The 12,890-nt window shown below is 34.3% G+C and overlaps 2 protein-coding genes and 1 long non-coding RNA gene across 5 annotated transcripts; all 3 read left to right on the forward strand.

Annotated features, from left to right (window-relative positions):
• The first annotated feature begins 908 nt into the window (after positions 1-908).
• LOC109808247 (adenylate cyclase) lies at positions 909-2,982 on the forward strand. Of its 2 annotated transcripts, XM_020371150.3 has the most exons (2): positions 911-1,786; positions 2,620-2,982. In XM_020371150.3, coding segments are annotated over exons 1-2 (609 nt in total). In that variant the 5' UTR covers positions 911-1,178; the 3' UTR covers positions 2,621-2,982. The 2 variants fall into 2 exon arrangements, with proteins under 2 accessions (XP_020226740.1, XP_020226739.1); XM_020371151.3 differs by lacking the exon at positions 2,620-2,982 and having other exon boundaries at positions 909-1,966.
• A 2,720-nt stretch (positions 2,983-5,702) lies between these two features.
• Positions 5,703-12,637, forward strand: TIP1 (Ankyrin repeat family protein with DHHC zinc finger domain-containing protein). Of its 2 annotated transcripts, none has more exons than XM_083075638.1 (13): positions 5,703-6,280; positions 6,443-6,583; positions 6,774-6,886; positions 8,019-8,098; positions 8,228-8,391; positions 8,802-8,940; positions 9,073-9,172; positions 10,609-10,666; positions 10,796-10,873; positions 11,008-11,106; positions 11,651-11,729; positions 11,820-11,968; positions 12,075-12,637. In XM_083075638.1, the coding sequence occupies exons 1-13, from the start codon at positions 6,008-6,010 to the stop codon at positions 12,537-12,539; spliced, it is 1,938 nt and encodes a 645-aa protein (XP_082931764.1). In that variant the 5' UTR covers positions 5,703-6,007; the 3' UTR covers positions 12,540-12,637. The 2 variants fall into 2 exon arrangements, with proteins under 2 accessions (XP_082931764.1, XP_082931765.1); XM_083075639.1 differs by having other exon boundaries at positions 6,151-6,292.
• On the forward strand, positions 9,179-10,503 carry LOC114916509 (uncharacterized). Its single transcript, XR_003804958.1, has 2 exons — positions 9,179-9,594; positions 9,667-10,503. It is a non-coding gene; the product is annotated as an uncharacterized LOC114916509 (long non-coding RNA).
• Positions 12,638-12,890: the final 253 nt, after the last annotated feature.

Consider the following 12,890-nt stretch of genomic DNA (forward strand, 5'->3'; position numbering starts at 1 on the left):
AAGGCTTTGAGTCTCTACCCGGCTACTCAATCTCACTAGGGATGATAACATCATGCCAAAGGGTAAAATCCTAAAGGATCAAGATAAGTGGACCAAGCTTAAAGGAAGAAAGCCCAAGCTCTCATTGAGCTTTGGATTACTTTTAGTAACTTACTTTCTCTTTAAGCTTTGGGTCAATTATTGTAAGAATTTTTTTCTTATAATTAGTATTTTAGTGGAGTGTAACTAGAAAATAAGATATGAACTCATTGGTCTTGAATGGCTCATGAGCATTTCCTTGGACACATAGTCCAAATAGATGGTTGTTCGCTTGCTTAGGACAAGGAGGTTGGACGTGTATGTAGGAAAGAAAGATAATAGAAAGGGATTGAACAATGTTAATAAAAGAAAAACTCAACACTTTTTTGAAATAGTAAAGTAGTATCCTAAAATCTTATGAGTACAAATGGAAAGTGTAAGCAAAAAGAACACAATATTTTTATATTAGTTTGATTTAATCATCGAGACTATGTCTAGATCTTAGTCAATTTGATTAAGTTTCAATATCTTTTACAAATATACAAATATTATTTCATAAGTCACTTTTTGCTCAACCTAAACGTTTCTTAACTTGCATCTTCATGCAACTATCAAAGTATTTTTTTAATACAACATCTCTTCATATTCTAATAACCAATTATTCTTTTACATACAAACTTATTTAGGTTTAAGGAATATCACAAATTCAAAGATGGAAAATTATTTTACTGTTTCATCTTACTATATGTGTAACTTTATTATTATTATTAATTAATTAATTAATCAATAATAATAATGAATAGAAATGAGAGTTTGGATTAATAAAAAATGGTAGATCAGGTGAACCCGACCCGTTAGTGAAAGAGAGATTGTAGGGCAAAATTAATTAAAATCGGCATGGAAAGAGGAATAAGCATCAGAGCCACAATACAAAATGCTGAGAAGGAAGCCAACCAAAATCCAAGTCAAGATCGAAGATAAAGAAGAACTCGAGGAAGCTCGCCGACGCCACGCCGCCGCCACCGCCACCCCCAACGCCGCCCCTGGCACCGCCGCTCTCCTCCGTCAGCTGGATCGCGTCGAAGATCCCTCTTCCAAAGCGCATCGCATTGGCCTCTCCTCCTAGAGCCCTCGCCGCTCTCTCCCTCCTCTCTTCCCCGATGGAGGTCGAAGTGAAGCTCCGCCTCGCCGACGCCGACGCCCACCGCCGCCTCACCGCCCTGCTCTCCCCCTTCCACGCCGTCACCCACCGCCAGCAGAACCTCTTCTTCGACGGCGCGGCGTCCGAGCTCTCCGCGCGGCGCGCGGTGCTCCGCCTCCGCTTCTACAACGGCGACGAGCGCTGCGTGGTTTCGCTGAAGGCCAAGGCGGTGCTGGTGGACGGCGTGAGCCGCGTGGAGGAGGACGAGGAGGATATGGACCCTAGGGTTGGGCTTGATTGCGTGGCGGAGCCCGGGAAGTTGGGGGCGGTGGAATCTAGGGTTTTGGGGAGGGTGAAGGAGGAGTTTGGTGTGGTGGATCCTGAAAATGGGTTTGTGGGGTTGGGAGGGTTTGGGAATGTGAGGAGTGTGTATGATTGGAAGGGTTTGAAATTGGAGGTGGATGAGACTAAGTTTGCTTTTGGAACGCTCTATGAGATCGAGTGTGAGAGTGCTGATCCCGAAGGAGCTAAACGGCTTCTCGAGGATTTCTTGAAGGAGAATGGAATTGATTATTCTTACTCCACCGCTTCCAAGTTCGCCATCTTTCGAGCTGGGAAACTGCCTTAGTGAGTCAAATTTCTCTCATTTTTAATTATGCTCTTGTGGTTAAGAGCGAAGCAAAAATAAATCTAAACTTATGTTTTGCACCTAGTTTGTGTTTAATTATTGGTTTCTAATATGATGTTCCACTCTTGGGTAACTAATAACTTTGGTAAGCATCATTGCAGCAATATTTGTTAAGTCAAGTAGTCTCATCTTGTTGTTTAGTTAAAGACTGTATTTATGCATTGTTTGCTTGTTTGGAGAAGAGAGCAGAAACTTTAATGGAAGATATGCACCTTATTTGGTAGATGGGGGAGAGAGGAGTGAAGTAGAGGGTAATACTAATTTACTATTATGTATTTAGAAAACTTAATACAATTGTTTTGCTTTAGGTTTAAACTTTGAAGGCAAACAAAATTTGAGAAGATTTATGATTCTATTTTGTTGTTATATGGTTTGTGAAACAATGCTTAATCTTAGGGTACAGTGTTACCAGTCGCCACAACTAACTGCTGCAACCAAGTAAACGATACTGATCCTGATAGTTTATATATTCGGTAAGGAGGATATAAGGGGAATGGATTTAGTATTCCAAGATATAGAATCTCTTTTGTGGGTAGATTTTGTCAATATCATAGATGAGCACTTGTCACCAAAGAGCGGAGAAAGGGCTATCTTTCTCGGCCTTTTTGGCTTAGATCAAGTGTTGGGAGAGGGGAAATTTCAAATATTTGATTGAATCTTAACCATTACATTCATGTAGTGTTGAAATTATAGCTAAACATAATCGAGCTTCTTGTTCATTTTCCCCTCATTTTGTTGATGTTTTGAAGTTTGAATCAACCTTAATATGCAGGGAGTTTTAAGATATTATTTTGGGCAGCTTTTTTGGCCCTTGCCTTTGAATAATTGATGGAGGATGACATATGAAAATATGAAGAAACATGTGTTGGAACCTAAGGTACTTGGGTCTTATCCAAGTTTCAATGATTCGAACATAATATTTTGTGCTTCCAAGCATAGTGTTAAATCTCTAAATTCCTTTAAGCGATGATTCCAAACATAATAATAATGTTATTATTATTGTTGTTATTTTTATTATACCAATGGATATAGTTCAGTTGGTTGAAGACTGAAGAGGTTGTGCAAGCATTGTAATCCTTTGGTATCAAGTTAGATTTATGTTGATCCTAATGATTTAAACTACATCTTCTAAATATACTTGTCTTATTAGTTTTGTCCATGAAACTTTTTTAAGATTATAAATTCTCTTTGGTTTTTATTTTAGAAGAGCTTACATATTTAATTAATTTAGTTATTAAAAATATCAATTTATTCTCCAAAATAATGTTTATTATCTTTCTCCAAGTCTAATGCTAAAAAACAAAGTAGAACATTTTATATAATTGAAAGGATTAAATAAAGATGATTTTATTTTAATAATTAAGGTTATATTTACGCTTGAAAGTTAAACATGGATTTGTAAGTATCCAAGTTTTCCTTTCTCCTCTTCATTATTTCTCGTATATTTCTTTTCTCTACCAATGCAAAATTTATTAATATTTTTTTTTGAATTATTAATATTGTTTATCGTTAATTTTGAATTATTAAATATTTAAAATTTTATTGATATTTAATTTTGAGAAAAATTAATATTGAAATATCAAAATTTTAAATATGTTTTTAAAAAAACTAATTTCACATATGGTGAACATTAAATTGTCTAGTGTAAATTAAGTATTTGAAATTTTAGAAATTTCAATTAAAATAGTTATAAAATGAAGAATAATTAAATCAGAACCATTTAAATTTCAAAATTTAAAATTCTCCATTTAAACGAAAATTAAGATTTTTTTGGGTTATTTGCAGAATTAATATGTGAAGTATATATAATTAAAATAAAAAGTTTCATTCTTTAAGTTATATTTCATACTTTAAGAATAATTTTATAAATTTTTACATCATTTTGAAGGCTTTGAATTTGATTGCATATGATTTGATGGCTTAATGAGGATCAAGAGAAAATACAATGTTTTATCCTTCCTTCAAGGGACTTAATAATTATTTAGTTATTATCTTTAACAAAATTGAAATTATATTTGTCATTATTATATGTACTTTTAATATAGATATTATATATGAATAGTTTTAGTTCTATAGGGTCAATTCAGTGGAAAGAGAAGTTATAACTTTTTACTAAAAAATTATATATGAATAATTTTAGAATTGCATCATAATTATTTATAGTACACATGTATTTTAACAATGGAGAAGGGACAAAATGTAAATAATTATTGTAATAATTATGTAAAGATATCACAAAATGAATTATCAACTTGTAACTTTGATTTTAAATTTATGTAAATTTTTAGTTGATGAGAAGGTTCAACTCAAGATTGCAAGATACTTAGTGATGCTTTGAGAAAGAGGAATGGACTTAAAAGTGTCCCATGATAAATGTATATGCAGTAAACATTTTCTAATAGATTTTAGATTTCGTAATTGACACTAATTTTAACTTCATATTCTCGAGATAAAAATGAATTGTTAAATTTCTATCATGCATTTTAAAAGAATGTAATCGAGAGAATATATATAAGTCAATGTCTTTATTTGAATTTAATACACAAGTTAAACTTGTGTTAACACATGTAATTACGCACTTTTTTTTGGGTAAAATATGTTGTTATGATAAATTTTTCATTGAACCAATAAATACATCTTCATGCTCAATGTTATCAATCAATGAAGATAATAATTGTGAACATATTGTTTAAACTCAATAACATTAATAAAAATGTCTCAATGTATGGAGAGCTATTACTTAGGAGGAAAAAATGTTTAATCAATTATCTATTAAAAAATTATATTAATTTTATTTTCTTTATTTAAAATTTATCATTTGTTTTATATCTTTCATTAATTATTTTAACATTGGATGCTTTTTATAAATTAATATTTTCTTTTGAAATCTTGTAAGTCAATCAAATCTTTTTAAATCTTATAAATTATTATGATATAAATCTATTAAAATCTCAATCATAAAATCTTTATTATAAAGTTTTTTTTTAAGTTATTTCATTTGTAAACTTTTTTAAAAATTCATAAAGAAAAAATTATTCTATAATAATTTCTTGAAATATCAATCCAACACACTTTCTTCATTATTTTTCCATATACTTATTGAAAATACAAGGTAATTATTATAATATTTATATAACTTAAATTATGACAGTAATTAAGTAATAAAATTAAAATTAAAATTTCTGATAATTTTCTTAAATTTAATATATTACTTTTGAAGTTATTGGTGTTTATTTTTATGTATTTAATATGTGAATTATTTATTTATATAAGTCAGTTGATTTAAAGAAAAAAGAAAGAACGAGGCGGTTTCTGATTATCTATTATTAAATCTTCATTGGGATGAAACTAGGTACAATATTTATTCTCACCTTTTAAATTAAATCCCCAATTCACCCCCTCACTCGAGGCAAGGAAGGCAAAATCCAATCAATTTTCTTCCATTCTCATACTTACTAACACTGCTTGTATATAATACGAATATAAAGACCCTTTTTTTTATTTTTATTTTTAAACAAATGTTGATTACAAATTGACAGGCTATAACAAATGAAATCATGGAAAAGACGGCTCGTCGGATAATCCAAAGTAGCAAAATCAACGAAATAAAACTCTTAATAAATCTACTAATAAGTTGGAAATTTTGATTAAAAAGCTAATTGTAATTAAATTAAGCTTAACAACGAGAAGGAGGCAATGCTTTTTCTTAGTTTTAAAATAATTAAAAGAATAATTTACTATATTATTAATGTGAAATATTTAAGTTAAAAATTGAAAAGATGAGAGAGAATAAATAAGGTTAAATTTAAATGTGGAGACACAGAGAAGAGAAGAGAGTAATTATCTCTCTATCTCGTTGGTTCTGAAATAGAGTGGATATTTTGAGGGAATATGAAAAGAACGGAGTGACACCAAGTGGCGTGGCGTAACGGACCCATAGGCCATAGTTATTGTTATTGTTATTGTTAATCTCTTAATCTGTCTCTGATTCCTTCGTTTGGCATTGTCCTGTTCTGAGAGGGTCAACAGGGACGGCGATGACCCAAACCCTCTCTCTCATATTCGCAGAAAAACCCTAGAAATTAACCAATCTCCCTCTCCCTCTCTCTCTCCATTCCCCGATTAGGTTCCCAATCTCCTGCCAGGAATCAACCGGATCTATGTCATCCGAGATCGAGGTCGTCGAGGAGCTCGTGCCGTCGCAGTCGCAGTCGCAGTCGCAATCGCAATCGCCGCCCTCGCCCGATGCGCTGCCGGAGGAGAGCCTCCGCAACGACGTCTACACGGCCGCCGCGTACGGGGATTTGGAGAAGCTGCAGAGATTGGTGGAGGAAGAGGGATGCCCCGTCACGGAACCCGATGGCTTGGGATACTACGCGCTTCAGTGGGCCGCACTCAACAATCGCACTGCCGCTGCTCAGTACATCATCGAGGTTCTTTGATCGGTTTGTTGAATTGCGTTTGCTTACTTTGCTTTTTTTGATCGCCTCATGTTTCTCTCATCGAAATGGAAAATTCAATGTGCTGTTGGAATTTAAGTGTGGAATTCGACTTTCTTTTTGTTGATTTGTTGTGGGAAATTCAATGGTTCGCAGCATGGTGGTGATGTAAATGCAACGGATCATACTGGCCAGACGGCGTTACATTGGAGTGCGGTTCGGGGTGCTATCCAGGCTGCCGAGCTTTTACTACAGGAGGGTGCTCGAGTCAGTGCTGCGGATATGAATGGATATCAGGTTAGTTTCATTTGATTCTTTTTCCCTTTTGAGATTGTTTGTGTTGGGCATTTGAAGTATGTTATGTAGCTCTTGTACCTGCTTTTGGTTATATCTGCCAAATTGGTAGTTTTGGATTCTGCTTTTACTTCAAGTGTGAGTGTTCAGCTGTAAATGTTGATTTTAGTATTTATGATTAACTTGGATGCAGACAACGCATGTTGCTGCACAATATGGTCAGACAGCTTTCCTTTACCATGTTGTTTCAAAATGGAATGCTGATCCTGATGTTCCTGATAACGATGGAAGAAGCCCCTTGCATTGGTAATAAAAATTTGTTGCTGCTCAACCTTTCTTTCTATTGAAATGGATGTTTTCTCTTTTCTATTTGTTGCACGCTGCTCTGCAGTCAAGCTCTCATTTTGTGAATTGCTCCGACAAGTCTTTCTTGAGTTTGTGTCCTTTGGCATTATGTTGCTGGTTTGTGATGCCTTTTTTTATTTTTTATTTTTTATTTTTCCTAAGGCAAACTGCAAGTGCTGTTGGTTTGTTCTTTAAAAGCAGAACACGAACCTAAAAATGTATTTGCTAGAGTTTTAGTGAAAACACTATCTAGGAAGCTGGTCCCAGTTAGTCCATTTTGAAAATAAAAAGTTGGAAACTCTTTTTTAAGTCTAATGGGTCTTAATTAATTTTTTATTACAAAATTGTTTGTTATTCTTAGAAATATAGATTTAGGCTTAACTTAACTCTACAAAACCGACCTGTAAGGTAAGGCTCTCCCTCACTTATATTCTCCAACACTCTTTCCTCATGCCTAGAATTAGACATTTTCAACGTGAAGTTTGCGAGACTAGACATCTTTAGATAGTTTGATAGCATCAATAATCACTAGGATAGATTCTAATACTATCTTAGAACGTGAATTTGAGTTTAACTCAACTCTGCAAAACTGACTTATAAGGTGATAGTTTTCTCGTGCTTATATTCTCTAGTTTGGCTATATCACTAGTCAAATGGATCTCCAACAGTTATGAACATTGCATAGTTTCTCTTGGCATTATCCATGTAATACTACCCACCATGAAGGATAATTTTTGAATTAGTAGGTTGAGTGGCACATGGACTACTTCATTTATGTAACTATGTTACTTCTGTAGCCATGTTCATTATATTTATTCTTGGAACTATCTCCATAATATATTGGTCATGTCTTTGTCTAATTTGCTCTCCTTTATTTTATTTTTTTTTAATGATAATATTGTACAAAGTTACATTAAGATTTTCCTTTTAATTTTTTTTCCATCTGCAATTGATGATTTTTTAATACACAAAGTGACATGCCTATTTTCCCTTCACACTGAAATTTTGAATGGTTCTGCTTAAGTGAAATGTTTATATAATTGCTCACATTTGAAGTTCTTTAATTGGTTTTTCCTTCTAACTTGAATTTTAGGGCTGCTTATAAAGGTTTTGGCGATTGTATACGACTTCTGTTATTTCTTGATGCACACAGGGGACGTCAAGATAAAGAGGGTGTGTTCTAATGCTCTATCCTGAACTCCTTTTTTTCTCCTCCATTTACTTGTGCACTGATATAAATTATTAATTGATCTTTGATTTTCAAAGCATCATTCTAGTTTTAATTTTCCATAATTTATTCAGGTTGCACTCCTCTTCATTGGGCTGCTATCAGGGGCAACTTGGAGGCCTGTACTGTGTTAGTACAGGCTGGCAAGAAGGAAGATCTGATGGTGGCTGATAATACAGGCCTTACACCAGCACAGCTTGCTTCTGATAAGAATCACAGACAAGTTGCTTTTTTCCTCGTAGGTGTTTTATCATTAACATAGTTTGATTTTATCAGTAATGGCATTTGGATGGCAGCTTGCTTTCCTTCTTTTCAAAATGTTCTCTCTCCCAATGGTTTTGAGAATTGGACTGGCTCTGGCTTACTTTCCTGAAAGGCATCTGTGTTCATTGAATTTATAGGATTGGTGCTCGAGTGGAGTTTATATGTTTCCTTTATGATGAGATGTTCTTTAAGTATTGATGTGCTAATTCTACTTGGCATACTTTCTTATTCTGGTTTTAGACTTTTAGCAATGTGGACATGCTTCTGCCACAATATATATTGACATCTGGAGCACTGATAATTATGTATTTTAAATTATCCTATTAAATATTCACATACTGCAACATTAGCCTCATTCATTGACCACTTATGGATATTTTGTAGGGAAATGCCCGAAGGCTGCTTGACAAACGCTGTGACGGGAACAGCCGCCTTGGAAGGATTTCCAAATTAGGACTTGCTCCTGTCCTTTGGTGCATAATTTTTGTGCTCTTGGCTACCTATATTCATTCGGTCATCTTGGGTATCTATCTTTGCTTCCGCACATGGAATCAATTATTTGTGCATGTGAGCACATGCATGCATATTTAACCCTTTATTTGATGGTTGTCTCACTATGATTTGTATCTTTTCTGTTACTTTTTTTCTCCTGCAGCAACAAAAATGCCAAAGTTGACAGCTGCAGCTGGCCTTCTTGCATGGTTTGGAGTTTTTCTTGCAACTGCTGGTTTGGTGATGTTTTACAGGTGTAGCAGGTAAGTGATGTGGACTTTTTTACAACTTCTCAAGAATACCATCTAGGCCATTATATGTATAAGGACTTCATGTTATTTTCTGATAACTAGATATGACCTTGATTAATCTTTTATGGGTTCAAGAGACTTTTCTAGGATTTTTAGAGCTGCTATGTAAAATCTCTATGGGAGTTTTGAATGATATGATGCGATTTTTAAATTGGTGGATGTGGATTTTTGGTGGTTTGAACTGTGCAACTCTTGTTCTGTAGCCGTATGTAAGTTTACACAATGTATTATTCAATTGTTCTGGTGGTACTAATTCGCTTTTCTATTCGAGTTGTCTAGAGGAGAAACAGTGGGTGATGTAAAGTGTAAACCATAAGATTTGAGTGAGATGGATGAAATGGAGGAGTGTTTTGGGTGTTATCTGTGATATTAAGGTACAAGTACTATAAAGTTCAAAGGAAAATAAAAATATTATCACAACTATAAGACTTTAATGTTGTATGCAGTTGAATATTGGGTGGTAACAACACAAAAGAATAATTTCAATGTGATAGAGATTGTAATGTTGCATTGGATGAATGGGCATACCAGGTAAGATAGGATTGGTAATGAATAAAATATTTCCTTACGTGGCTTTGATATTTGTGGAGAAGACTTGTAGAAAGCCCTAGTAAGGAAAATAGATTAGATAAAGGGTAGCTTAATGCTAGAGATCAAGAAAAACCACTGGCAAAACCTAACAAAATATTATGTCAATAGATTGTCTATACACTACTAAATACATATACACTACTAAATACATGATTTTCAACAAAACATGATGACATCATTTGAACCATGTAGCAGACCTGTGCAACTGGGAACAGGCTTTCTTTGCTGTTTTTTCCAGATTACTAAAGACTATTATGTGTTATTGTTTGGTACATCCAAGTCTAATTTAAAAATCTCATTTCCTGCTAGCTACCCTTAGGATAGCTAGATGATATGGTTATGAGTTATTGAGTCTCACAAGTACGACTGGAATCTGTGTATTTATAGTAATACAATCCACTGATGCCTGCTTCTTGGTGTATGTTCTGATTTGAGTAGCTTCCTTGTACAGTATAGTGGAAATATTTCATGTAATTATTGTTTGATGTCTTGGATTCAACAATTCCTTTCTTAACCTTTGTGCTTGAGTTTTCGAGATAACAAATCAATGGCACTCACTTGAAATAGGCATTGGTTTGTAATTTATGGTGGTCAATATGTAATAAATATACAACCCACAAATAGACATACAGTGTCTATCATATTTCATTTTCAGTTGCTGATCCAGAGAATATCTAGTTTTTTTCTAGATACCTGCCATATTCTATGAAAACACTTTTTGTTTGTTTTATTATATTGTTTTGTTTTATTATATTATGTTGTTTTGTTTTCTTAGTCTCTCTCCCTTCTCTTGACAGCAAGGATCCTGGTTATATCAGAATGAATATGCATGACTCTCAAGATATGAAAGATGATGTGAGTTTTGTTTTGCCACCTAATCTCTACTTTGATTATCAGCAACCCCCTTCCCTGGGATTTTATAATTGTTATTTCCGTTTGCATTGTATATGGCATTGATTTCAAAATATTGAATGATTATGGCAGGAGCCTCTCTTGAAGATTGAGATAAATAATCCTGCTTTGCTAGCTGGAAATTGGTCCCAGCTTTGTGCAACATGCAAGGTTCTCTCTGCTTTCTTTTGATTGTCTTTGTTGCTGTGAAGCCAATTAATGTCTTGCATACATAGATTACACGTGCCCATCTTTCTTTTGCTTTGAATTGTTTTGTACACAATTTCATCTTGCCTTTTATTTAGATTGTCAGGCCTCTTCGAGCTAAACACTGTTCTACCTGTGATCGTTGTGTGGAACAATTTGATCATCATTGTCCTTGGGTATCCAATTGCATCGGCAAGGTACTTCTGAAATGTTTTTGTCTTGCATGCTTTGCATTTGACTGTTAATTGAATAGTTTAAGATTTTCAATTTTTATCATTTAATTTAAGAGAAAAAGAGAGTGGGGATATTAATCTAGGACATTTTGTTATCCTCTGGCCTCCCTATGTATGGAGCATCTCACCTCATGAACTTCAAGCAGGCGGCATGCCATGTATTAATAAAAGCACCTCTTAATGCCAACAGTTTGGGTTGATCTGCTTGTGATTAATAGTTTAGTTTAAATCTGTGTTATAGCTACAAATAAATTTCTACTTGTCTAAGATTATATTTCAAGTTTGTTCATAAAAATTAAAATATGCCATTTATATTCAGTAAATAGTATTTGTTGGATAGGTTGGACATATCTTGTCTCACTTTGTGACTAGAGTTGTGATGATGGTCACTAATCTTACTCACTGCTATGTGTTTTTTCATTATGCTTATTTTTGATCAAGTAATTATTCTTTCTTTTGGTTGAACTAATCTGATTTGACGTGATTTTGTTTCGCTTTATGATTGCAGAAGAACAAATGGGATTTCTTTGCTTTTCTTGTTCTTGAAGTTTCAGCAATGTTGGTTACTGGTGGAGTTTGTCTTACAAGTATGTGTCTGCTGTGACAATAGTTACATCATTCATTTTACTGCAATTTAAACTGCTGAATGCTGATAGAAACTAAATTTCTGCGTGCAGGAGTATTAACTGACCCATTTGCTCCCCGTTCATTTGGGGTATGGATTCAGTATGCTGGTGAGAATCACATTGGTGCAATATCATTTCTAATAGCCGATTTTTTCCTCTTCTTCAGCGTGTTTGCTTTGACAGTTGTGCAGGCTAGTCAGGTATGCCTTAGGAATATATATTTTGGTTCAGGGTTTAGTGTTTTGGTTTGCACAAAAAATTCTTTCCTCACGTGTTTTTTTTTTTCCTACTTCTTTTGTTCGTCAGATATCACGCAATATTACAACAAACGAGATGGCAAATGCAATGCGGTATAGTTACCTTAGAGGTCCAGGTGGTAGATTCAGAAACCCATATGATCATGGTATCAAGAAGAACTGTTCTGATTTCTTAATCCATGGTTACAATGAAGATGTTGAGAGCGTTGAAGAATTAGGTCAGTCAGAGGAGGGTATCGGAATGATGCACATGGCAAGGGGCTCGAACATAGCAAATGGAGACTCGCATACTCATTCTGAATATGCAAGGGGCAATGGAAATGGCCATTATGTTATTAATGTGAATTCCAACAGTACCAACTCCAAAACTCATCATGGTCACATTAATGGTCATGTTCATTCTTCACATTGTAGCCATAATAATAACCACGGCAAAACCAGAAATGACAATGTTCCCTTGGGCTTAGGTCTTGGCGTTGGACGGAACACCAGATCTGTTACACCCTCATCATGATATTTACATGTCTGGCTGAACCTAACCTGTAATGTATCATAGGCACACAATCTGGGTTGGTTTACGTTAATTCATTTTATTGTGGCTATTTACTACCATACCCACGTCAAATTTTGTGCTATTACATTTAAGTCATCCTCTTCTCGTTTTCTCTTTCTACTTTTGTAACTAATTTAAGTCGCATTCAAAAGCCGAGGAGCCTTCAAATTCAAATGTTTTTGCGAGAGGTTGTATGTTTTACCTCGTTCCTCTGGCGGTTTAGTGTGCACGTCCCTTACGGATGATACATATTTAGTGTAATCAAAGTGAGAACTCGTCATCGAGATAAATATATATATTAAAAAAAATATT

The sequence above is a fragment of the Cajanus cajan genome, chromosome 5 (genome assembly GCF_000230855.2).
Source record: "Cajanus cajan strain Asha chromosome 5, NIPB_CcT2T_4, whole genome shotgun sequence".
Taxonomy (NCBI): Eukaryota; Viridiplantae; Streptophyta; class Magnoliopsida; order Fabales; family Fabaceae; genus Cajanus; species Cajanus cajan.

Excerpts from the sequence above, each read along its gene's own strand:
- LOC109808247 (XM_020371151.3), top strand. The coding sequence starts at position 1,179 with ATGGAGGTCGAAGTGAAGCTCCGCCTCGCCGACGCCGACGCCCACCGC.
- TIP1 (XM_083075638.1), top strand. The coding sequence starts at position 6,008 with ATGTCATCCGAGATCGAGGTCGTCGAGGAGCTCGTGCCGTCGCAGTCG. Across the intron at positions 9,173-10,608 it reads ATGTTTTACAGGTGTAGCAG|CAAGGATCCTGGTTATATCA; the intron begins GTAAGTGATGTG and ends TTCTCTTGACAG. Across the intron at positions 11,969-12,074 it reads CAGTTGTGCAGGCTAGTCAG|ATATCACGCAATATTACAAC; the intron begins GTATGCCTTAGG and ends TTTGTTCGTCAG.